This window comes from Triticum dicoccoides, chromosome 1B (assembly GCF_002162155.2).
Source record: "Triticum dicoccoides isolate Atlit2015 ecotype Zavitan chromosome 1B, WEW_v2.0, whole genome shotgun sequence".
NCBI classification, from domain to species: Eukaryota; Viridiplantae; Streptophyta; class Magnoliopsida; order Poales; family Poaceae; genus Triticum; species Triticum dicoccoides.
Genome location: NC_041381.1, coordinates 662815147 through 662843092, shown reverse-complemented (window position 1 = coordinate 662843092; position 27946 = coordinate 662815147). Strand labels below are relative to the sequence as shown.

Below are 27946 nucleotides of genomic sequence, written 5' to 3'. Positions count from 1 at the left end.
GGTCCGGTAACCCCCCGGTACTCCGGTAAAATCCCGATTTCACCCGGAACGATTCCGATATCCAAATATAGGCTTCCAATATATCAATCTTTATGTCTCAACCATTTCGAGACTCCTCGTCATGTCCCTGGTCTCATCCGGGACTCCGAACTCCTTCGGTACATCAAAACTCATAAACTCATAATATAACTGTCATCGAAACCTTAAGCGTGCGGACCCTACGGGTTCGAGAACTATGTAGACATGACCGAGACACGTTTCTGGTCAATAACCAATAGCAGAACCTGGATTCTCATATTGGCTCCTACATATTCTACGAAGATCTTTATCGGTCAAACCGCATAACAACATACGTTGTTCCTTTTGTCATCGGTATGTTACTTGCCCGAGATTCGATCGTCGGTATCTCAATACCTAGTTCAATCTCGTTACCGGCAAGTCTCTTTACTCGTTACGTAATGCATCATCCCGCAACTAACTCATTAGTCACATTGCTTGCAAGGCTTATAGTGATTTGCATTACCGAGAGGGCCCAGAGATACCTCTCCGACAATCGGAGTGACAAATCCTAATCTCGAAATACGCCAACCCAACATGTACCTTCGGAGACACCTATAGAGCTCCTTTATAATCACCCAGTTGCGTTGTGATGTTTGGTAGCACAAAAAGTGTTCCTCCGGTAAACGGGAGCTGCATAATCTCATAGTCATAGGAACATCTATAAGTCATGAAGAAAGCAATAGCAACATACTAAATGATCAAGTGCTAAGATAACGGAATGGGTCGAGTCAATCACATCATTCTCCTAATGATGTGATCCTGTTAATCAAATGACAACTCATGTCTATGGTTAGGAAACTTAACCATCTTTGATTAATGAGCTAGTCAAGTAGAGGCATACTAGTGACACTATGTTTGTCTATGTATTCACACATGTATTATGTTTGCGGTTAATACAATTCTAGCATGAATAATAAACATTTATCATGAAATAAGGAAATAAATAATAACTTTATTATTGCCTCTAGGGCATATTTCCTTCACTTAGATAGACATCCCTCTAGTCATCTAAGTGATCACGTGATCCAAATCAACTAAACCATAACCGATCATCACGTGAGATGGAGTAGTTTTCAATGGTGAACATCACTATGTTGATCATATCTACTATATGATTCATGATCGACCTTTCGTCTCCAGTGTTCCGAGGCCTTATCTGCATATGCTAGGCTCGTCAAGTTTAACCTGAGTATTCTGCGTGTGCAAAGCTGGCTTGCACCCGTTGTAGATGGACGTAGAGCTTATCACACCCGATCATCACATGGTGTCTGGGCACGACGAACTTTGGCAATTGTGCATACTCAGGGAGAACACTTTTATCTTGAAATTTAGTGAGAGATCATCTTATAATGCTACTGTCAAACAAAGCAAGATAAGATGCATAAAAGATAAACATCACATGCAATCAATATAAGTGATATGATATGGCTATCATCATCTTGTGCTTGTGATCTCCATCTCTGAAGCACCGTCATGATCACCATCGTCACCGGCGTGACACCTTGATCTCCATCGTAGCATCGTTGTCGTCTCGCCAACTATTGCTTCTACGACTATCGCTACCGCTTAGTGATAAAGTAAAGCAATTACAGGGCGATTGCATTTCATACAATAAAGCGACAACCATATGGCTCTTGCCAGTTGCCGATAATTCGGTTACAAAACATGATCATCTCATACAATAAAATATAGCATCACGTCTTGACCATATCACATCACAACATGCCCTGCAAAAACAAGTTAGAAGTCCTCTACTTTGTTGTTGCAAGTTTTACGTGGATGCTATGGGCTGAACAAGAACCGTTTCTTACCTACGCATCAAAAACACAAGGATAGTTCGTCAAGTTAGTGCTGTTTTAACCTTCTCAAGGGTCGGGTGTAGCCACACTCGGTTCAACTAAAGTTGGAGAAACTGACACCCGCTAGCCACCTGTGTGCAAAACACGTCGGTAGAACCAGTCTTGCATAAGCGTACGCATAATGTCGGTCTGGGCCGCTTCATCCAACAATACCGCCAAACCAAAGTATGACATGCTGGTAAGCAGTATGACTTGTATCGCCCACAATTCACTTGTGTTCTACTCGTGCATATAGCATCAACGCATAAAACCTAGGCTCGGATGCCACTGTTGGGGAACGTAGTAATTTCAAAAAACATCCTACGCACACACAATATCATGGTGATGCATAGCAATGAGAGGGGAGAGTGTGTCCACGTACCCTTGTAGACTGAAAGCGGAAGCGTTAGCACAACGCGGTTGATGTAGTCGTATATATTCACGGCCCGACCGATCAAGCACCCAAACTACGACACCTCCGAGTTCTTGCACACGTTCAGCTCGATGACATCCCTCGTACTCCGATCCAGCCGAGTGTCGAGGGAGAGTTACGTCAGCACAATGGCGTGGTGACGATGATGATGTTCTACCGTCGCAGGGCTTCGCCTAAGCACCGCTATGATATTATCGAGGAGGAATATGGTGGAGGAGGCACCGCACACGGCTAAGAGATCAATGATCAATTGTTGTGTCTCCGAGGGGTGCCCCCCTCCCCGTATATAAAGGAGTGGAGGAGGGGAGGGCCGGCCCTCTCTATGGCGCGCCCTAGGGGAGTCCTACTCCCACCGGGAGTAGGATTCCCCCTTTCCTAGTAGAACTAGGAGCCCTTCCAAGTAGTAGGAGTAGGAGATAAGGAAAGGGAAGGGAGAAGGAGAAGGAAGGAAGGGGGCGCCCCACTCCCAAGTCCAATTCGGACTAGTCCATGGGGAGGGGTGCGGCCACCCTTTGGGGCCTTTTTCTCCTTTCCCGTATGGCCCATTAAGGCCCAATACGAATTCCCGTAACTCTCCGGTACTCCGAAAAATACCCGAATCACTCGGAACATTTCCGATGTCCAAATATAGTCGTCCAATATATCGATCTTTACTTCTCGACCATTTCGAGACTCGTCATGTCCCCGACCTCATCCGGGACTCCGAACTCCTTCGGTACATCAAAACACATAAACTCATAATATAACCGTCATCGAACTTTAAGCGTGCGGACCCTACAAGTTCGAGAACTATGTAGACATGACCGAGACACGTCTCCGGTCAATAACCAGTAGCGAAACCTGGATGCTCATATTGGCTCCCACATATTTTACGAAGATCTTTATCGATCAAACCGCATAACAACATACGTTGTTCCCTTTGTCAGTGGTATGTTACTTGCCCAAGATTCGATCGTCGGTATCTCAATACCTAGTTCAATCTCGTTACCGGCAAGTCTCTTTACTCGTTATGTAATGCATCATCCTGTAACTAACTCATTAGCTACATTGCTTGCAAGGCTTATAGTGATGTGCATTACCGAGAGGGCCTAGAGATACCTCTCCGACAATCGGAGTGACAAATCCTAATCTCGAAATACGTCAACTCAACAAGTACCTTCGGAGACACCTGTAGAGCACCTTTATAATCACCCAGTTACGTTGTGACTTTTGGTAGCACACAAAGTGTTCCTCCGGTAAACGGGAGTTACATAATCTCATAGTCATAGGAACATGTATAAGTCATGAAGAAAGCAATAGTAACATACTAAACGATCAAGTGCTAAGCTAACGGAATGGGTCAAGTCAATCACATCATTCTCCTAATGATGTGATCCCGTTAATCAAATGACAACGCATGTCTATGGTTAGGAAACTTAACCATCTTTGATTCACGAGCTAGTCAAGTAGAGGCATACTAGTGACACTCTGTTTGTCTATGTATTCACACATGTATTATGTTTTCGGTTAATACAATTCTAGCATGAATAATAAACATTTATCATGATATAAGGAAATAAATAATAACTTTATTATTGCCTCTAGGGCATATTTCCTTCAGTTTTGCCAAGACAGATCGTATCGAGATCGAGGGGACGTGATTTGAGTGGGATTAGTTTTCGGGGGAAGAACGTGCGTGGTGCGTGCGTGCATTGGATTAGTGGCTATTTAGCGGGAGGTAGTGGTTTTGTTTTTTGTGTTTTCCTTTAAAAGAGGCAGTAGAGGATAGCGGCCACGCTAATGGCATGGTGGATAATTAAAGCATAAAATATGTTTAGTATGTTGGAGCAATGTAGACCGTCAGATCACACGATTTGATGGATATGATGAATTGGTTCTCCGTCCTTTCGTGCTTTTATAGGGGTAGTAGATGGCACAATCGAAGTCGCTCATCTGAAGAAAAAAAAGACATCTTGATTTATTTTATTTAAGACAAAATGTCATCAATAATTCATATTCTTCAGTACAAGTCATGTGTATGCGAGGGGGAAGGGTCAACACGGCAGCATCGATCTTCTGATGGGCCCAACTTCGTGTGCAATTTAAATCATAGAAATGCATTTACATACTTCTGGAACCACACTTTGTGTAGCCACCAATGTTTTTGCTGAAGAAAGAATCAGTGCTCATCATCACTGGCTAATAAATAAAAAATTATTAATAGATCCACATATAAATATAGTGTCTTCTGGTATAGAAAAAGAGATTTGCTAGCCCTACAACGATCCATATACAGTAGTTCCAAATTGCATGTCATCGTGTCTACGGTGGTACGCGATAATCATATACACTAGCTAAGTAAATATTTTTCATGGCTTTTAATGGAGATGGCATGTCCACCTCCAAGAGGACGGAGCAGGTATCCAGTGTTGCTTGCACATCTCCCTTGTTGCCAGTCAAGGACGACGAGCAGAGTACGAAGACCTGCCTTGATATGTAGACCACACCAGTAAGTTATAGAGCACTAGTAGAAGGCCCGTGCGTTGCTACGGACTATAATGCATATAAATTGATCAAACAAATAATTAAAGTCGTCTTCAAGGTAGAAACTCATTTCCCCCTCATACGTTCAATTGTGTTTTGGACATCAAACGGGATCAAACAAATAATTAAGATCGTCTGCAACGAAGAAGCTTATTTCTCCCTCATACGTCCAAGCGTGTTTGGATGGGCGCCTAATAGGCTCCTCAAAATTTAACCGCCCAAATGGTCCGGGCACCCCCAAATCCAGACCATATGGGGGATGGGAATGTGGTTGTCCGAACTATCCTTCAAGTTATCAACAACACGGGGGCCAAACACCAAAATTCGGATTTGTTCAGATTTGTTTTTCATTGTGTGAGAGGTAAAGCAAAAAAAAACAGCGGAAGAGGATGATGTGAAAAAATCCAGACGAAATAGATGGTGGTGGGAGTATGACGGAAAAAAACCAGACAAAGGTGGGAGGTGGGACAAAAAAAATCAGAACGGAGACTACCAACTACTCCATTAGGAGTAGAGCAATGTCGTGCATTACCACATAACAAAAATATGATGTCCGTTGTTGGGCATGCAACTCATAGGCACTGTGTTCGTTATTAACTCTTGAAGCAACTAACCAATGCATTTACCATTCTATCATAACCAAAAAATTGTACAAGTTGATTTAAAAATATATATGAACCGCTCTCTTATACAATTTGTTGCAAAACCATCTCAAATGAAATGCAATTAGCCATATTTTCTAAAGTATGAAAATTATTTTGCTCACACAACCATAACTGAATTGGAAGAGAGCAACTCCAACCCCCATCCACATCCACATATGTTGCTTAATATAATTGGGAGGCCCACATGTGTTCACATAATTTTTAACGAAACAAGTGGACATCCCACATCTATGATAGGCTCAGCTCCGAGAAAGTGCAAATTAAGGAAGTCGAGTTTTAGAGATACCAAGAGAGTCCTTGAGTAACCGAGTAAGCTTTAAATTCCGGTAAGGAACGTGCACATTTTTTGACCAATTCGTTATATATTCTAATAGTTCAACCCCAATTTTTTTAATTTTTTTCAGAGGCAACCATTCCCTAGGCCAAGCTAGATGGTTTATATATTAAGCGGTCCATTATGTTTCTAACAGAATTTTAGATTTAACCAAAGCAGGTACATGACATATAGCTGCATTTCATCCAATTATCAATTCAGTTGTATCGTCGTACATATAAAGGATAAGCCCTCTGTTAGACACAACCGTTGCGTCCACGTCATCCGTGAACAATTCGAGAGAGAAAGCGGCACCGAGAGAAAAAATGACCACGGGATTGGGTGGACTGCAGCGACCCTGTGAAAATATTCCCCCTCTCCGTCCTCTTCTCTGTCCCGCGCCCCCTGCTTCCCGCTCCCACTCGGTCGCCTCGTCTCCTCCGCCTTCTCCCCTGCCTCTCCTCCCCCTGCCTCCCCACCCGGGTAGAACACAGCCACATCACGACCGCACCCTCGCCTTGCCGCATCCTCTGTGCCGCCATGCCGTCACACCACCTCAACTACTGCCCTTGGTTCCCGATGCAGCCTCCTGCCGGGCGTCCTGTTCTACGACGCTGGACAACGGCAGGCCCGCGCGCTCGAGAGGCGTCGGCGTCATTGCTGGCGGCGACTTCAGCCCTATCTCTCTCCCCAGCCCTATCTCTCTTCCCTGACCCTCTCGATGGTCAGAGGGGTGACAGGGTGGATCGGGTGGCGGAGATGGCGGAGCTCGGGCTGGAGCGCTCACAGGATGGAGGTCTCATCTCGCGCTACCTCGGCACCACCATGGGCTGCACCGATGACCGGCCCCAAGTGAGCACATCACCCCACCCAACCTCTTCACTACTCCCGATCAGTTGATTTAGCTTGCATATGTGTGGATCGTGCGACTTTCAGTTAGATTCGTCCCAACATTGTAGTCTCACAGCAAACTACATGTCATGCTGGTTTCTTCGTGTGATCCTGCTGCTTATGATGGTCACGAGTTTTGTTCGTTAGTGTCCCGCTTGGGCCATGATTTTAGCACACTTTTTCTCACATTTAGATGTTTGGTTTCTTCATGTGTGCAATCCTGATTATGGTGGTAATGAGTCACTATTGTTGTTAGTTTTCTGGTTGGGCAGTGGTTTTAGCATACCTTTCTCCGCGCCTCCAAGTGTTTGGTCAAATGCAATGCTATAACTTTACCATCAGTTACTATGGGCTTGTGGCATAGTATGGTCACCCGACTTTCTGTTAATTTTATTTCCACTTGTCACTTTTAGATCTGCCTGCTATTATACTTATTGTAGTTCTGTCTGTGGAATCCTCCAAATGAGAGATAGGGAGAGGGCTCTCACCGCCTCCACCTCCAGCTCAGGTGATAGGGTTAAAAGGTATCCAGGGTTTGACAAAGATACACCTGTATGTTGTTAATGCATTACAGGACTGTAGGGTGTTCAGATTTTAAATGTCGGCATTGGTCGAGGTGTTAACTGGGTTTTATTTCTGATTAGATGTGTATCAGGTTTTAGTACCGATGAGATGCAGAAACTATTGAGAGAGGGCATGAATGGTATATTTAGCCGTGCTTTTATTCCCTTTTGCTCTTTCCAAACGGACTACTCTACTCTTGTGTTAGCCATTAGTATATATTTTTTCAAAACCAAATCCATTTATTTAATGAGGAGAGGTGCATCAGACAAATTAAAATGTATTGAACTATTGTTCATGACAAGTGGGCAAGTTATTTTACTGGGGCTAATAAACACATACCACAATTTGCAGACTACTTTGCTTTTCTGGTTATTTTGCTATGAGATTGTTAATGATAAATCAGATGTTTTCCTTTCTTTCGTATGCTTAACAATAATATTTTACGTTGGCTATTAAATTATACTTCTTTCTGGTTACATGATTCCTCTTAGAATTACAGATCTTCGTTTATTTACAATATTCTAAGGCTACTAAGGTTACATATTGTTCTACAGTTCGCAGTTAGATCAAGCTATTTCGGATGGCTTTGTCCTATTATTATCCCATGTTTGCTTCAGATATTTTGAGTGCTCATAACAAAAAAACTATTGATTCTTGGCTATTGTGTCCGTCAGCAGGTGCACATGAACAGCAAGGTGTGTCTATCGTCGTACTTGACCGTGGTGCAGAACATCTTGTGGTTCTACCCAAGGGTTGACACCGAGCACCGGGGCGAACTGTAGAGGTAGCGTCCCGCGTCCTTTGTCAACGTCCATAGCATCAAGGACCTCCTCACTCCCCTGTGCAGATGACGCTCGCTCGTGATCACAGGAAACCGGATGACGCATGTGCCCATTGTCTATCATCGACGACAAGGTTGGTTCTGTGTTAAGGCCCTGCATCCTCAGGTAAGAGGCCATGATTCATAAGGCAGGTACTAATTGCATCTTCATCTCTATTTTTATTTGGTCTTGATTTCTTTCACTTGGTGCTGCACAAGATCAGGTCAGTTTGGAACCTCTGCCTCCCAAATTCCTACGACAGAAAAGATGCCCTTTCCAAGTACTACTTCAGATTTTCTATTGGATGGATAACAATAAAACCACAACAAATATCTATCAGGTAATTGGCCCCAAGCTTTCAATTTAAACTCTTGCTTTTAAATAACAGGGAAAATGTTATTTCCTGAAATTTTGCATTATAGGCCAGAATATTCATAGATCGTGATTGATAGCTTATCTGGTGTTCTTCCTTACAATATCCTAATTTAATTTTATGTGATGTAAGCTTGCTCTGTTAACCGTTCTCCGTGTTTATGAAGAAAATTTTGCGTTAAGTGCTACTTTCGGCATGAATTTTTTTTCTTTTTGATTTCTGATGTTCATGTCAAGTAGGTCATACTCTCCTTCTAGATATCTTAGGGTTCACACTTAAAATGAATAAATGTGACCATATCAAATGTGCAAAGTAGAGGAAGTCGTAGTGAACATTCATAAGCTTGATCTTGTGCTGGATAAGAAAGATTCAGAAAACTATTATGCAACGGTCGCTGGAGCTTTACTCTGCAAGAATTATTGTGCAAGGGTAGCCAGCTGCGCATTTGTTGTTTTCCCAATCATTTAATAATATTAGTTATAGTGGATGGTGAAGGAAATATGCCTTAGAGGCAATAATAAAGTTATTGTTTATTTCCTTATATCATGATAAATGTTTATTATTCATGCTAGAATTGTATTAACCGGAAACATAATACATGTGTGAATACATAGACAAACATAGTGTCACTAGTATGCCTCTACTTGACTAGCTCGTTTATCAAAGATGGTTATGTTTCCTAGCCATGGACAAAAGAGTTGTCATTTGATTAACGGGATTACATCATTAGGAGAATGATGTGATTGACTTGACCCATTCCGTTAGCCTAGCACTTGATTGTTTAGTATGTTGCTATTGCTTTCTTCATGACTTATACATGTTCCTGTAACTATGAGATTATGCAACTCCCGTTTACTGGAGGAACACTTTGGGTGCTACCAAACGTCACAACGTAACTGGGTGATTATAAAGGAGTACTACAGGTGTCTTCAAAGGTACATGTTGGGTTGGCGTATTTCGAGATTAGGTTTTGTCACTCCGATTGTCGGAGAGGTATCTCTGGGCCCTCTCGGTAATGCACATCACTATAAGCCTTGCAAGCAATGTAGCTAATGAGTTAGTTATGGAATGATGCATTACGTAACGAGTAAAGAGACTTGCCAGTAACGAGATTGAACTAGGTATTGCATACCGACGATCGAATCTCGGGCAAGTAACATACCGATGACAAAGGGAACAACGTATGTTGTTATGCGGTTTGACCGATAAAGATCTTCGTAGAATATGTAGGAGCCAATATGAGCATCCAGGTTCCGCTATTGGTTATTGACCGAGAATTGTTCTAGGTCATGTCTACATAGTTCTCGAACCCGTAGGGTCCGCACGCTTAAGGTTTCGATGACAATTTTATTATGAGTTTATAAGTTTTGATGTACCGAAGGAGTTCGGAGTCCCGGATGAGATTGGGGACATGACGAGGAGTCTCGAAATGGTCGAGACGTAAAGATCGATATATTGGACGACTATATTCGGAGTTCGGAAAGGTTCCGAGTGATTCGGGTATTTTTCGGAGTACCGGAGAGTTACGAGAATTCGCCGAGGAGTATATGGGCCTTATTGGGCCATACGGGAATAGAGGAGAGAGGCCAAAAGGAAGGAGGCCTGCGCCCCCCCTCTGGTCCGAATTGGACAAGGGGCGCAGCCCCCTTTTCCTTCTTCCTCTCCCCCTCTTTCCCCTTCTCCTACTCCAACAAGGAAGGAGGGAGTCCTACTCCCGGTGGGAGTAGGACTCCCCTTGGCGCGCCTCCTCCTAGGCCGGCCGCCCCCTCCCCCCTTGCTCCTTTATATACGGGGGCAGGGGGCACCCCATAACACACAAGTTGATCTACGGATCGTTCCTTAGCCGTGTGCGGTGCCCCCCTCCACCATATTCCACCTCGGTCATATCGTCGCAGAGTTTAGGCGAAGCCCTGCGCTGGTAGAGCATCATCATCGTCACCACGCCGTCGTGCTGACGGAACTCATCCCCGAAGCTTTGCTGGATCGGAGCTCGGGGATCGTCATCGAGCTGAACGTGTGCTGAACTCGGAGGTGCCGTACGTTCGGTACTTGGATCGGTCGGATCGTGAAGACGTACGACTACATCAACCGCGTTGTCATAACGCTTCCGCTTACGGTCTACGAGGGTACGTGGACAACACTCTCCCCTCTCGTTGCTATGCCATCACCATGATCTTGCGTGTACGTAGGAAATTTTTTAAATTACTATGTTCCCCAACTGTGGCATCCGAGCCAGGTTTTATGCATAGATGTCATATGCACGAGTAGAACACAAGTGAGTTGTGGGCGATACAAGTCATACTGCTTACCAGCATGTCATACTTTGGTTCGGCGGTATTGTAAGATGAAGCGGCCCAGACCGACATTACGCGTACGCTTACGCGAGACTGGTTTCACCGTTACGAGCACTCATGCTTAAAGATGGCTGGCGGGTGTCTGTCTCTCTCACTTTAGCTGAATCGAGTGTGGCTACGCCCGGTCCTTGCAAAGGTTAAAACAGCACTAACTTGACGAACTATCGTTGTGGTTTTGATGCGTAGTTAAGAACGATTCTTGCTAAGCCCGTAGCAGCCACGTAAAATTTGCAACAACAAAGTAGAGGACGTCTAACTTGTTTTTGCAGGGCATGTTGTGGCGTGATATGGTCAAGACGTGATGCTATATTTTATTGTATGAGATGATCATGTTTTGTAACCGAAGTTATCGGCAACTGGCAGGAGCCATATGGTTGTCGCTTTATTGTATGAAATGCAAACGCCCTGTAATTGCTTTACTTTATCACTAAGCGGTAGCGATAGTCGTAGGAGCAATAGATGGCGTAACGACAACGATGCTACGATGGAGATCAAGGTGTCGCGCCGGTGACGATGGTGATCATGACGGTGCTTCAAAGATGGAGATCACAAGCACAAGATGATGATGGCCATATCATATCACTTATATTGATTGCATGTGATGTTTATCCTTTATGCATCTTATCTTGCTTTGATTGACGGTAGCATTTTAAGATGATCTCTCACTAATTATCAAGAAGTGTTCTCCCTGAGTATGCACCGTTTCAAAAGTTCTTCGTGCTGAGACACCACGTGATGATCGGGTGTGATAGGCTCTACGTTCAAATACAACGGGTGCAAAATAGTTGCACACGCGAAATACTCGGGTTAAACTTGACGAGCCTAGCATATACAGATATGGCCTCGGAACACGGAGACCGAAAGGTCGAGCGTGAATCATATAGTAGATATGATCAACATATTGATGTTCACCGTTGAAACTACTCCATCTCACGTGATGATCGTACATGGTTTAGTTGATATGGATCACGTGATCACTTAGAGGATTAGAGGGATGTCTATCTAAGTGGGAGTTCTTAAGTAATATGATTAATTGAACTTTAATTTATCATGAACTTAGTCCTGGTAGTATTTTGCAAATTATGTTATAGATCAATAGCTCGCGTTGTTGCTTTCATATGTTTATTTTGATATGTTCCTAGAGAAAACTATGTTGAAAGATGTTAGTAGCAATGATGCGGATTGGATCTGTGATCTGAGGTTTATCCTCATTGCTGCACAGAAGAATTATGTCCTTGATGCACCGCTAGGTGACAAACCTATTGCAGGAGCAGATGCAGATGTTATGAACGTTTGACTAGCTCAATATGATGACTACTTAATAGTTTAGTGCACCATGCTTAACAGCTTAGAATCGGGACTTCAAAAGACGTTTTGAACGTCATGGGCCATATGAGATGTTCCACGAGTTGAAGATAATATTTCAAGCAAATACCCGAGTTGAGATATATGAAGTCTCCAACAAGTTCTATAGCTAAAAGATGGAGGAGAATCGCTCAACTAGTGAGCATGTGCTCAGATTGTCTGGGTACTTCGATCGCTTGAATCAAGTGGGAGTTAATCTTCCAGATAAGATAGTGATTGACAAAATTCTCTAGTCACCATCACTAAGTTACTAGAACTTCGTGATGAATTATAGTATGCAAGGGATGACAAAAACGATTCTCGAGCTCTTCGTGATGTTGAAATTGATGAAGGTAGAAATCAAGAGAGAGCATCAAGTGTTGATGATTGACAAGACCGCTAGTTTCAAGAGATGGGCAAAGGGAAAGAAAGGGAACTTCAAGTGGAAAGACAAGCAAGTTTTCACTCTTGCGAAGAAGCCCAAAGCTGGACCATAGCCTGAAACTGAGTGCTTACACTGCAAAGGAAATAGTCACTGGAAGCGGAAATGCCCTAAATATTTGGTGGATAAGAAGGATGGCAAAGTGAACAAGGGTATATTTGATATGCAGGTTATTGATATGTGCCTTACTAGTGTTTATAGTAACCCCTGAGTATTTGATACTTGTTCGGTTGCTAAGATTAGTAACTCGAAACAGGAGTTACATAATAAACAGAGACTAGTTGAGGGGAAGTGACGATGAATGTTGGAAATAGTTCCAAGATTGATATGATCATCATCACACACTCCCTATATTTTCGAGATTAGTGTTAAACCTAAATAAATGTTATTTAGCGTTTGCGTTGAGCATGAATATGATTTGATCATGTTTATTGCGATACAGTTATTCATTTGAAGTTAAAGAATAATTGTTATTCGGTTTACATGAATAAGACCTTCGATGGTTATACACCCAATGAAAATAGTTTGTTGGATCTCGATCGTAGTGATACACATATTCATAATATTGATGCCAAAAGATGCAAAGTTAATAATGATAGTGCAAATTATTTGTGGCACTGCCGTTTGGGTCATATCGGTGTAAAGCGCATGAAGAAACTCCATAAAGATGGATTTTTGGAATCACTTGGTTATGAATCATTTGATGCTTGCGAACCGTGCCTTTTGGGCAAGATGACTAAAACTCCGTTCTCCGGAACAATGGAACAAGCTATTGACTTATTGGAAATAATACATACCGATGTATGCGATCCAATGAGTGTTGATGCTCGTGGCAAGTATCGTTATTTTCTGACCTTCACAAGATGATTTGAGCAGATATGGGTATATCTACTTGATGAAACATAAGTCTGAAATAGTTGAAAGGTTCAAAGAATTTTAGAGTGAAGTGAAAAAGTCATCGTAACAAGAAAAGAAAGTTTCTGCGATCTAATCGCGAAGACGAATATTTAAGTTATGAGTTTGGTCTTCAACTAAAACAATGTGGAATAGTTTCACAGCTCACGCCACCTGGAACACCACAATGGAATGGTGTGTTCGAACATCGTAATCGTACTTTACTAGATATGGTGCGATCTATGATGTCTCTTATCGGTTTACCACTATCGTTTTGGGGTTATGCATTAGAGGCAGCTACATTCACATTTAATAGGGCACCATCTAAATCCGTTGAGACGACACCGTATGAACTATGGTCTAGCAGTAAACCTAAGCTGTCGTTTCTTAAAGTTTGGGGCTGCGATGCTTATGTGAAGAAACTTCAACCTAATAAGCTCGAACCCAAATCGGAGAAATGTGTCTTCATAGGATACCCAAACGAGACTGTTGGGTAAACCTTCTATCACAGATCCGAAGGCAAGATTTTCATTGCTAAAAATGGATCCTTTCTAGAGGAGTTTCTCTCGAAAGAAGTGAGTGGGAGGAAAGTAGAACTTGATGAGGTAACTGTACCTTCTCCCGAATTGGAAAATAGTTCATCACTGAAATCAGTTCCAGTGATTCCTACACCAATTAGTGAGGAAGCTAATGATGATGATCATGAAACTTCATATTAAGTTACTACAGAACCTCGTAGGTCTTCCAGAGTACGGTCCGCACCAGAGTGGTATGGTAATCCTGTTCTGAAAGTCATGTTACTAGACCATGATAAACCTACAAACTATGAGGAAGCAATGATGAGCCCAGATTCCGCAAAGTGGCTGGAGGCCATGAAATCTGAGATAGGATCCATGTATGAGAACAAAGTGTGGACTTTGGTGGACTTGCCCGATGATCGGCAAACCATAAGAAATAAATGGATCTTCAAGAGGAAGATGGACGTTGATAGTAGTGTTACTATCTACAAAGCTCGACTTGTCGCAAAAAGGTTTTTTGACAAGTTCAAGATGTTGAATACAATGAGATTTTCTCACTCGTATTGTTGCTTAAGTCTGTTCGAATCATGTTACCAATTGCCGCATTTTATGAAATCTGGCAAATGGATGTCAAAACTGCATTTTTTAATGGATTTATTAAAGAAGAGTTGTATATGATACAACTAGAAGGTTTTGTCAATCCTAAAGATGCTAACAAAATGTGCAAGCTCCAGCAATCCATCAATGGACTGGTGCAAGCATCTCGGAGTTGGAATATACGCTTTGATGAGTTAATCAAAGCATATGGTTTTATACAGACTTTTGAAAAGGCCTGTATTTACAAGAAAGTGAGTGGGAGCACTACAGCATTTCTGATAAGTATATGTGAATGACATATTGTTGATCAGAAATAATGTAGAATTATTCTGCAAAGCATAAAGGAGTGTTTGACAGGAATTTTTCAAAGAAAGACCTCGGTGAAGCTGCTTACACATTGAGCATCAAGATCTATATAGATAGATCAAGACGCTTGATAAGATTTTTCAATGAGTACATACCTTGATAAATTTTTGAAATAGTTCAAAATGGAACAGTCAAAGAAGGAGTTCTTGCCTGTGTTGCAAGGTGTGAAGTTGAGTAAGACTCAAGACCCGACCATGGCAGAAAATAGAAAGAGAATGAAAAGTCATTCCCTATGCCTCAGTCATAGGTTCTATAAAGTATGCTATGCTCTGAACTAGACATATTGTATACCTTGCTCTGAGTTTGGCAAAGGAATACAATTTTGATCTAATAGTAGATCACTGGACAGCGGTCAAGAATATCCTTAGTGAGGACTAAGGAGATGTTTCTCGATTATGGAGGTGATAAAAGAGTTCGTTGGAAAAGTTACATCGGTGCAAACTTTTACACTGATCCAGATGACTCTAAGTCTCAATCTGGATACATATTGAAAGTGGGAGCAATTAGCTAGAGTAGCTCCATGCAGAGCATTGAAGACATAGAATATTTGCAAAATACATACGACTTTGTATGTGACAGACCCGTTGACTAAATTTCTCTCACGAACAAAACATGATCATACCTTTGTACTCTTTGGGTGTTAATCACATAACGATGTGAGCTAGATTATTAACTCTAGTAAACCCTTTGGGTGTTGATCACATGATGATGTGAACTATGGGTATTAATCACATACAGATGTGAATATTAGTGTTAAATCACATAGCAATGTGAACTAGATTATTGACTCTAGTGCAAGTGGGAGACTGAAGGAAATATGCCCTAGAGGCAATAATAAAGTTATTATTTATTTCCTTATATCATGATAAATGTTTATTATTCATGCTAGAATTGTATTAACCGGAAACATAATACATGTGTGAATACATAGACAAACATAGTGTCACTAGTATGCCTCTACTTGACTAGCTCGTTTATCAAAGATGGTTATGTTTCCTAGCCATGGACAAAAGAGTTGTCATTTGATTAACGGGATTACATCATTAGGAGAATGATGTGATTGACTTGACCCATTCCGTTAGCCTAGCACTTGATCGTTTAGTATGTTGCTATTGCTTTCTTCATGACTTATACATGTTCCTGTAACTATGAGATTATGCAACTCCCGTTTACCGGAGGAACACTTTGGGTGCTACCAAACGTCACAACGTAACTGGGTGATTATAAAGGAGTACTATAGGTGTCTCCAAAGGTACATGTTGGGTTGGCGTATTTCGAGATTAGGTTTTGTCACTCCGATTGTCGGAGAGGCATCTCTGGGCCCTCTCGGTAATGCACATCACTATAAGCCTTGCAAGCAATGTAGCTAATGAGTTAGTTACGGAATGATGCATTACGTAACGAGTAAAAAGACTTGCCAGTAACGAGATTGAACTAGGTATTGGATACCGACGATCGAATCTCGGGCAAGTAACATACCGATGACAAAGGGAACAATGTATGTTGTTATGCGATTCGACCGATAAAGATCTTCGTAGAATATGTAGGAGCCAATATGAGCATCCAAGTTCCGCTATTGGTTATTGACCGAGAATTGTTCTAGGTCATGTCTACATAGTTCTCGAACCCGTAGGGTCCGCACGCTTAAAGTTTCGATGACAGTTTTATTATGAGTTTATAAGTTTTGATGTACCGAAGGAGTTCGGAGTCCCGGATGAGATTGGGGACATGACGAGGAGTCTCGAAATGGTCGAGACGTAAAGATCGATATATTGGACGACTATATTCGGAGTTCGGAAAGGTTCCGAGTGATTTGGGTATTTTTCGGAGTACCGGAGAGTTACGGGAATTCGCCGGGGAGTATATGGGCCTTATTGGGCCATACGGGAATAGAGGAGAGAGGCCAAAAGGAAGGAGGCCTGCGCCCCCCCTCTGGTCCGAATTGGACAAGGGGCGCAGCCCCCTTTTCCTTCTTCCTCTCCCCCTCTTTCCCTTTCTCCTACTCCAACAAGGAAGGAGGGAGTCCTACTCCCGGTGGGAGTAGGACTCCCCTTGGCGCGCCTCCTCCTAGGCCGGCCGCCCCCTCCCCCCTTGCTCCTTTATATACGGGGGCAGGGGGCACCCCATAACACACAAGTTGATCTACGGATCGTTCCTTAGCCGTGTGCGGTGCCCCCTCCACCATATTCCACCTCGGTCATATCGTCGTAGAGTTTAGGCGAAGCCCAGCGCCGGTAGAGCATCATCATCGTCACCACGCCGTCGTGCTGACGGAACTCATCCCCGAAGCTTTGCTGGATCGGAGCCCGGGGATCGTCATCGAGCTGAACGTGTGCTGAACTCGGAGGTGCCGTACGTTCGGTACTTGGATCGGTCGGATCGTGAAGACGTACGACTACATCAACCGCGTTGTCATAACGCTTCCGCTTACGGTCTACGAGGGTACGTGGACAACACTCTCCCCTCTCGTTGCTATGCCATCACCATGATCTTGCGTGTACGTAGGAATTTTTTTGAAATTACTACGTTCCCCAACAGATGGTGATACGATGTTTATACAATTTGAGGTACCTATTCTTTTACAAAGCATCTGAAAATACTTAAGGTTCTTATAAAGAAGAGAGATATGGAGGGAGGGAGGAAAATTCAATTTGTGTCCTACTTTTATATAATTCATCCAACTACATTTTCACTCCCTTAATAGAGCTTGGATAACTTCCAGACTGTTTATTAACTTAGCCACGCTTTCCGCTATTTTTTTGTGAAGCCACTGTTCTATTTATTGCTTGCTGTAATTGATTTGATTTCTTTGTAGAATTGATTATAATCAGGGATGGAAGCAACTCTGTTTCAGCATAGAAGCAACTGCCTTCACTCGAGAATAATCAGGTATAGACAATTGATACTTCCCACCTGTGCAAGTGTTCTGATGTACTGTGTGTTATGCCATCGGGAAGTAATATATGTTCCTTCCATCATTGCTTCCGCAGGGTAGGGCATTATAGTCTGGCATCTCCGTCCTCCCAGGTCACTAATAATAGCTATAGCTGATGCTAGGCCCATAAAAAGTTCATGTTATTACTTTATATGTATTATCGACCAATACATGTCTAGCATTACTCGGATAATAGATCAATAATAGGAAGTTGTTTAATGTGGATTTCCCTTTTTTGGCCTATAAACTTACTGGAACAGTCTCTAAATATTCCTATTTTCATGGTTTGAATGCTTGGTTCCCTATGGCCATTTGCGCCATTGGCGCAACGAGTCATCTAGTGTCCTAAAATATGAAGTGGCTGGTGATGACTTGAAAAAGTGTGAGCCCTTGAGGCAGCTGATAAATTATAGTATTGGTAGTCAACATTATGTTTCACAGTATCTACAGACTTTGTGGACTGGAACCATACATGTCACCTCCCGCATGTTCATCAGCTCAACGCGCAGGGGACGCTTGATGTACCTAAACCAGCTCTTCCCATTGAACTTCTCGCCACTGTCAATCGCCTGTCAGGCCTCCAGGAAAAGCAAGACATGCACGGACCATAGTTGGCTGGATCAAAATCATAAATCAGCAAGAATGATTAGTCTGAACCGAAATTTCAATTTTCAGAGTTTTACCAATTATAACCGGAGCTCGGATCTTGGCGGCACCCTTGCAGTTCATCGTGGCCGCCGCCGCCACTACCCGGACCTCCGGAAAGGATTGCACCAATGGAAGTTCGCCATGGCTGCAGGCGCCGCTAGCCACTTCCAGGTGCCACTAACTGAATTCCTTCACAATGAAGGGTACTAAAACACCCAATACACAAAGAAATAGAGAAGAACCAAGCGATGGAAGCCCACACCTCTCGACATGTAGGATCTGGACGAACGATGCATGCATGAAGCAGCTCGTGCGTGAAGCCGTGGACGTCCATCTTGGTAGAGGCCGCCTGCAGGGATGGAATCACGGTGATATTGCTGTGGACATGATTGAGGCAGATGACGCCTGAGTTGGCATCGTGCTGCCCGAGAGGTCGTCCATGCTATCAACGACGACGGATATGCAGAGGCGGCGCAGCTAGGACGGTTTGAGGGAGAGGTGGCTGGCGGCAGGGGAGAAGCGGCAACGGCGGCGGCGGCATGCACAGACCAAAAATAAACTGGAGGAGATATGGTAGGAGAAGGGAACGGGGAGGGAATGCTTAGGTAAAGGAAACTTTTGATTTGATGGAGATTTGTGGATCGGCTGACGATTGAGGCGCCGTGGAAAAAATCGTGGAGAGGAAGCCTTTAGGAAGATTGAGCAACGTATGGAATGTTAATTAATTTAATTTTGATGACGTATGGAAAGATTAATTAATGTGATTAAGCGACTTATGGTAAGATTTTATTTAATTGATAATGTGCTATCGGTTTCTCCCTGTTTGTAACGCGTCTAGCTAGGAAAATTTGAAAAGGTTAGGAAAGTTTTTATTGTCAGGTGGTGGGATGTGAGACGAAAATAAACCGGACGGAAAAAACCCAGCGAAAGTGGTGGGACGAAATAAAACCAGCGAAAAATAACCGACGGACTATTCACCAACTGCTCTATTAGGAGTAGAGATAATTGGTTTGCTACCAACATTTGGTATTTGGTAAGCCAACAATTGGCAAAAACAAAAGTTGCCAACATTTGGCAACTTTTTGTGAGATTGGTAACAAGAATTGGCAAGCAATCAATCTCTAGCCAATATTTGGCAGTTGCCAAAATTTGGCAATGCCAACTTTTGGCATCAAACCATTTATGCTCATACTCCCTCCGTTCCTAAGTATTTGTCTTTCTAGAGATTTCAACAAGTGACTACATATAAAGCAAAATGAATGAATCTACACTCTAAAATATGTCTACATACGGATGTATGTGGTAGTCCATTTGAAATGTCTAAAAAACAAATATTTAGGAACGGAGAGAGTATATAACAACACCATGTTAGGTTTAACTCATTAGGATTTACGTGATTGGATCTTAAGCCTATTCATTGGATCACCTAATTGCATGGATCAGAGAGATGGGTTAGGATATTACCACCAAAGGAAGCAGTCGACGCGAAGTCCCATGCATGCTTGATGCAGGCTTGGTGTAGACGGCCGCAACGGGTAGCAGCGCCCCTTCGGGCGCCACCGACACTGCCAATCATGCAGCGCTCCCCCAGATCGGTTATGGTTTTAGGGATATGGGGTGCAGGAGTAAACCGTATGTGAACTCGTCAGAAGGTAGGTGTCGGCTGCTCCCCCATCTAATATATGTGTGCGTGCGATAGGGGACCAATACCACTTGTTGGTTAGGGTGCCCCCGATCATGGGGTGTTAGTTGGGGTAAGGGTAACGTACATTGGTCATGACCACTCCCCTTAACGAAGGTTCGTTGAAGAGAAGGTTCACCTTCATACAAGCAGACGACGAACACAGTGGGACAGGTGTGGTACCTCGACACGGGAGTAAGCAACCACACGACCGATGACAAGGACTAGTATTCTGAGTTAAATCTCTCGGGTGGAGGCATGGTTCAGTTTGGTGAGGGCGAACCATTGACATCAGAGGGCGAGGCACGATCCTCTTTGGCCTGGAGTACTGCGGTCACAAGGTGCTCACGGATGTGTCCATTGTCAAATCAAAGAGGAACCCAAAATCCATTGTCAAATCCTGAGTTTAAGATGAACGGAAACATTTGTACGTGGACCTCGCAAGCATCCATATTGCCAAAATACCACACAATAAATCCGTAGCAATATATCATTGAACTTGATAACTGCAATGTTGTCCTTGGTATGGCAATAATAATTCGAGTTATTATTCCAATATATATAAGTAGTTTTGCGCTTGCGCACAAGTACGATTTGAGCAAACGCACAACCCATACGCCATGGCCTTGAAGATCACCGGAATGGCCAGGTATGCACCATGGCTTGGAAGACATATCACCAGAATGACCAGCTACGTGTTGCATTTTCTTAGCTCACAACATCGACAGACTCAAATCCCTTGTCAATGGAAGCCTTCACCGCGTCCATCACAACCTGCGTCTTCCTGGTGATGGCCGGCCACTTGCCCTCAGGCTTGGCGCCGGCGTCTCTGATGCCCTGCACCAGCCTGCAGAACTCCTGGACCATCAGGGCCTCCTGCGGCAGGTCAGTCGTGACGACGTGCCTGCTGGGCTGCGGAACCCACCCGGTGTGGAGCTCGGCGAAGTTCGACCTGGACGCCACGCTGAACGCGCCGGACTTCTCCTCGTACGGGATGATGAAGTCGGTGACGTGGAGCGTGCCGTCGGTGCCGACGACGGTCAGGTCCATGGTGAGGTTGGCGAGGAACGAGCAGTGGAAGGTGGCCGTCTTTCCGTCGGCCCAGTAGAGCGTCGCGCCGCAGGCGATGAGCACGCCGGCTTGGTTCTTGACAGGGTCGGGGAGCGCGATCACGTTCTTCGGGAGCTCGTAGTTGACGGCCCACAGGATCGCGCGGATGCAGTACCACCCGGCATCGCCGAGTACGCCCAGCGCGTCGAGGTCTGGCTTCACCCTGATGTCATTCTGGAGGAAATCTTCGTTTGCTCGGAAGCTGAACAGACTGTTTATCTGAAGCAACAAAAGAAAAGCCATGGATGTATCTTTAAACAGATAAACTATGAAAATGTAGAAATGTCCAGATTAAGTGAACGAAAACAATTCTGATGTTATATCAAGAAAGGAAACATCACAATGGTAATAGATCATTTCATAAGCATTTTAGAATCCATTATGTGCTATAGGGTCCTGTGACCTTACCAAAACTTCTCCCTGCCATAAACCAGGAATCACTTTGATGGTTTTGCTATATGTTTTGCCAGAGTTATAAAGTTACATCAACAAAGATAACATCACACTGCTACTGAATGCAAACAGTCATCTTGGAACCTGGTCACCGTAATACTTGTACTGGCCAATCGTAAAGCGATGATCATGATAAAGACTTCCAAGGAGTTCTAGAGGACGACACAGAATGAACAAAATCTGCAGCTCAATCAAGAGAGAAGTCCAAGAAACAGGAAACAAGACATCATTGTCCCTTCAAGTAAACTAAGCAAGGATAGATAGATGTCATATTAATTTTTTAATAATGCCTTCACCAAATTGGTTTGAGGTGCACAAAGACAGGCTAGTTCCAATTGCTAGCAACAAAATGACACTCGTCTTCACTGTGCTCAATAATTAGGCGCAACTGACGTATCGAAATCTAATGACGTGCCTTGCTTAATAACATCTTTATCAATTGTTTGATACATAGGATTCGGCGAGAAAAGAACCTACGCATAGTTTTGGGGGAAGGAGCAAATCAAACAGAGAATATATCTCAAGTAAGATTATGGTATCAAGTGCTAGAAACACAATATGATTCACTGCACGTCCACCATGGTCAATTTGGCAACTAGATGTAATCATGTAAAGGTAGCTGTTGTATCTTGCCTAATACTAATATTTTCATCTTCTTCTTTTGTAGTTCGTCTTTGGTTTCAGCGCACTGTCATTTTGTCCTTTTCCTTTTGTTATGTGAGCATCCTTCCAATTTTTTATCATGTGTTATATGTTGTCAGTGAAATGTTGATCCTTGTCAATAAACATTTGCTCCAGTAGTGAACAATGAATTGGCTCTCCGTACCAGACCACATATTTATATGGTTTTTAGTAAGAGTTGTTGCAGGGAAGCGTAAGAAAACATAATGTAGCTACAGACAAACGAGATTAGTGCTTTGCAATGTAATTTTGCTCACCAAGTGATAGTCCTTCGCACAGAGATTATGAAACTAAATCATTTTATCTTCCACCACTATGTCTGACAAAATTTCACATTGTTCAAAAGGCAAAATCATCTCATAAACCAAATTCAGTCTTTGTTACCAAGAGGCAATTAACTAGCCCTTGTTGGCTGGATACAACGACAAACTGCACTTAGTTCAGAGTTCACTAGAGAATCTTTTGAAGCTTAAGCAGATGCACTAGAATACTAAGGCAACCTGACAAGATCCACAAATTATTGGTAATGTATCTCCATCCAGGCCGGCTCGAACACAAATGCAATGGACCACATCAACAATCGGATAGTAGTATATTTCTCTAGATAATTGGACAGCAAAATTATTATAGCAAGAGATTCAGTTTGAAGAACTCACAACTCTGACGTCGCCGACGTCGGCGGGGAGGAGGTCGCGCATCTTGGCGGTGCGGGGGTGGTGCATCCACATGGTGGAGTCCATGAACTGGACGCCGCTGGCGTCGCAGGCGGCGAGGATGGCGTCGAGGTCGGCGGCGCAGAGCGCGGTGGGCTTCTCGAGGAGCACGTGCTTGCCCCGCGCGGCGGCGGCGGTGGCCCACTGCACGTGGAGGCTGGTGGGGAGCGGCAGGTAGACGGCGTCGACGGCCGGGTCGTCGAGGAGCGCCTCGTAGGAGCCGTGCAGGCGCGCGCCCGCGGGGAGGCCGTTGTCGGCGGCGAAGAGGCGCGCCTTGGCCTCGGAGCGGCTGCCGACGGCGGCCACGGCGGCCGCGGGCGCGGCCAGCAGCATCGCCCGCGCGAGCTTGCGCGCGATGGACGCGCAGCCCATGATGCCGAAGCGCACCGGGCGCGGCCGCTGCTCCTCCGGCGCCGGCGCCGGCGCGGCGGACGACATGGCGGGCGGGCGGGCGGCGGGTGCTGGTTGGGTGGTAGGGCGCTGGGTGGGCTTGTGTCCGGTGTGTGTGTGTGGAGTAGGAGCTAGCGCGAGTGGGCTAGCCGAGTGCTCACCACCAGTAGCAACGTGCGACCTGAATCCAGACTTGCAGAGTACCGACCACATTTTTTGTTTTTTATTATTGTTTAGATTGCTTACCACGTGTGTCACATAGTATAGGGTTAATTATCCTTTTGTTCTCAGTAGTGTCCATCTGCTCAGTTTTGTCCTCAAATGCGAATTGCGTTCAGTTTTGCCCCTAGTCCGTGTGCACCGACTCGTTCCGTGAACTCTGGTGTCTCCGTCAGGTCAACGTTTTGACTCGACCCTTACAGGTGGGACCAGGCGGCAGAGACGACCAATTTTATTCAGACAGTTGCACGCGTGGCTTGCGGGACCCAGCAGAGAGCCGTTGAGCATAGAGTCGTTGCGGGTGTGCTATATAAGCGGGCGACCGCGGCGGTGACCACGGCGACAGAGAGCACGACGCTGACCACAGCGAGAGAGCCGGAGCACAGCGGTGGGAAGCTAGCTGTGGAGGGCGCGGCGGCGTTGAGATCCCGTTTGGCTCCGAGCTCCATGTCTTCCGCAAGCTCCCGCGCCACCTCGCAGATGCAGAGCCGGGCACGTGTGGAGATGCCTGTCTTCGTCTGTCTGCGGTGCCGAGCGAGCGTTGATCGGAGGGTTTCTCACCCACCGAGGAACCAGAATCGTCTGTTCTACGTGTGCAGCAAGAATGGGGTAAGAATCAGGGCAATTGCACCATTTTCGTGGTCGGGATCTTTGAGCAATGGGTTGATCTGTTTCGTGTTCATGCATGTGACATGCTTCTTTCTTTGGGTCGATGCTCTGGCCAAGACTCTGATAAATGAACTGCAAGAAGAGCATGAAGAATGGTTGCGCATGCTGCCCCGAACCGCAGTGGCCGCAGCACGAGCTCCGGAAGAAGAGATGAAGGGCGAAGCACACACTGACAGAGAGCTAGCTGTTGAGCTTAGGGTGTTGAAGAAGAAGGTTAGGAAGCTTGAAGATCAAGCACTACCAATACCCATTTGCAAATACTTTTGGGCATTTGTAGGTATGGTAATCGCACTGGTTGTAATATTGAAAATGTATGGAAAGGCATGAATTATGGAGGAATTTGTAATCTTGAAATTGTATGAGAAATTCACCTAGTTTAAATGTTGGTCAAAGTTGTTTAAATGTTGAAAAAAGAGAAGAAGTGACCAGCATTTAAATATGTTGAAAAAAGAGAAGAAATGAGGAATTCAGAAACTTTTGATCAATGAAATGCAGCTCTCTGCTCTGCCTTTCTGTCAAAAAAGTTTGCTCTTGGGCCAAATTCAGAGCGTAGAGCCAAGTGCAGGCTAGACTAATGGGCCAACTGCATCCAATTCGACCCATTCGGGGGTTCGCTTGCATGTTTTTCTATTTTCTGTTCTGATTTAATTTAGACAGTAAATCATATCGCTGAAACTTTTTGTGGAAGCTAATTAATTATTCCAGAGCCAAACAATTAAGGTTAGAAATTTTTTGGAGCTGTTAAATATTTAATAGCAATTTAAGTAATCCAATTTAAATACACCTTGATTTAAATCAAAGACCAAAATGACATGAAAAATGTGCCTCAGCTCTGGTAGAGGTTTACACCTGGTGCCAAAATAAATGAACATTTTTTAAGGGCATTACATTGAGAAAAAACTAATTTGTCTAAAAAATGAAGGGTGGAATGCACAAAAAATTGGTGCGTCTGGGGACTCAAACCCAGGACCGCGCGGGTTTGTGGTGTTTAGGCCTGCGCTGGTAACCGCTAGGACAGATGGCAAGACTCTGACATGGGTAGGGAAGGAAGGTATACATAGTGAGACTGTGAAATTTGTCAAAAAAATAGTGAGACCTTGAATGCTTGCACACGCGTGAGAGTGGTTTTTCTTTGTTTTGCACTGAAATTTTGGAGGGTTGGAAGGTTGAAAACGTATGTTTGCACTGCCACGTAATTTTGGTTAGAGTGACACTTGGTTTAGGGTTAGAGTGGCACTTGGTTTAGGATTTAAAGGGAATGAATTTGCATGTTAGTTCATGACTTATTTTTTTGAATGAAACGGAGGGCTTTTCACCCCCTCCGATTTTCATTAATGAAAACCACAACTTCTCGAACTTCATGACTTGGTTTAGGGAAGAAATTATATGTTTGGGCACGAACATTATTTAACACACATAATAAACCCTAATAAATAACTTAGATAAGATGCAACACAAATACCATTACAATAATAAGTTCATGGACAGTTCACGGACACATGACGAAACATGACACGACACGACATAGAAAAGCAACAAATAAAAAATGAAACAGTCTTCATCTTGACCTCCTTCTTCCACTTTGGCCGCGCGCGCCCCTTCAACATCATCTTCATCTTCACACCTCCTCCTCCTCGTTGTAGGGAAGGGAGTACATCCCGGATAGAGTGGGGAAGATGCTCTCGTAGTTGGTGTAGATGTTGTAGACGGTGAAGAAGATGGCCTCGCAGCCGCACCAAAAGACTTGGTCGAGGAGCTCGCGCGCGTCAAACGGGTTGGTGGAGGTGACCGTGAGCAGTAGGAGGATGCTGCCACGGAACCTCGTTGAGGGTGAACATCCTCGACGAGCCCCGTGGGAGGTGGGCATAGCCGGCTCTGAGGAAGGCACGGGTGAGTTCGACGGAACCCCTCCACCTTGAAATAGCCCACACACGGAGCTCCCTCTCCACGAGCACGCCTGGTGGGTAGCGCAGCTCCGGCACGACAGGCGGACGGCTGAAGGTCCGCCCGTTGAACTGCATGGTCTCGCTTGGGGAGGGCTCGATCGATTGGGTGTTTGAAGTTGGAGAGAATGGATCGGATCTGGCTTATGGGTGGGAGAGGAAGATAGGCACCCCATTTATAGGCATGTGGGTGGGAGAGGAAGAGAGAAAGAATGAGAATGGTGCGTGTGTGAATCCAAACGCGCGTGTGTGTCCGGACGCGTGTGTGTATCCGTTACATTTTGCACTCTTAAATTTTTGCACAAAAACGATGCATGGGGCGCGTGCGTGCATCTGAATCACTGCATAGTTCTTTGACCGGAAGGTGCATCTGACTCGCTGCCCTGAACCACCTAGCTGGCCTCGCTAGCCTAGCGCGCCTAGCGCGCCTCGCTTGCCTCGCTCGCATGCATGCACATTGCAGCCTCCCGCGCATGCAAACCCACGTCGCCGCCTCCCATGCATGCACGGCTTGGAAAGGCTGAGACGGGCTATTTACTGCGGTCTCAGGCCCAGACAACGAGACGGCCCAACGGTCCATTCAGCGCGCCCGATATTTGTTTAAGAAAAAGAATCTCCCAGCCAATCAGATTGCATCTCGCGGATTGCCCCCCTCCTCCCCACAAATTCCTTCTAGAAGGGTTAGATCGACGACCCTTGATTGCCGGTAGGGTTAGATGAACGGTCCTTGTTCAGCGCTAGGGTTAACGGGGTTTGGGAGGGGTTTGGAGCAGTCAAAGCTATGTTTGACCAAATTTCAAATGAGCATACTAAATTAAATAAAAATCATAAAAATAAAAAACCTGCGCACATAGTCTTCTTATGTCATATACTAACGATTTAAGTTGATAAACAAGGTTTACATACATTTAAACGATAAGTTCATGTGTATTGTGTGATATCTCGAGTATCTCAAACTCTCTTGTATGAAGTGAAGAGAAGTGTTTTGGGGAAATGAACATGAAAAACTCAAAAAACTCACCACAACTTCATTTTAGAGTGACTAAGAAGGATCCAGGCTTAGTTTTTCATTTTGATGTTTTACAATTGTTTAAATCTTGGTCAAAGTTAAGTTTGACCAGAATTCAAATGAGCAAAACAAATTAAAAAAAATCAAAAAATGGACATAGTATGTATATATAGAATATATGTTTAGGAAAGTTATTTGGCTGATTTAGACAAGGCTGAAAAAACCTTGCTTAGAAATGAGGCCGTTTACCCTACCTTTGGACCCCTCATTTTAGCACATTTTTAATGAAAATTTCAAAAATGTCACCACAACTTCATTTTGGATTGACTAAGAAGGATCCAGGCTTAGTTCTTCATTTTGATGTTTTAGACTTGTTTAAATCTTGGTCAAAGTTAGGTTTGACCAGAATTCAAATGAGCAAAACAAAATTCAAAAAAATCAAAAAAAAGAAAAACCATGTGCTCATTCAAACATCATCCAAAAGATTTAAACATCATGT

General features: G+C 44.1%; 1 protein-coding gene across 1 annotated transcript; it reads right to left on the bottom strand.

The window, feature by feature from the left end:
- Positions 1-20727: 20727 nt before the first annotated feature.
- Positions 20728-23820, bottom strand: LOC119350840 (uncharacterized oxidoreductase At4g09670-like). The gene is made up of 2 exons (XM_037618479.1): positions 23161-23820; positions 20728-21589 (listed from the first exon to the last, which is right to left on the bottom strand). Exons 1-2 carry the CDS (start codon positions 23818-23820, stop codon positions 20969-20971), a joined length of 1281 nt encoding a protein of 426 aa, XP_037474376.1. The 3' UTR covers positions 20728-20968.
- Between the last annotated feature and the right edge of the window lie 4126 nt (positions 23821-27946).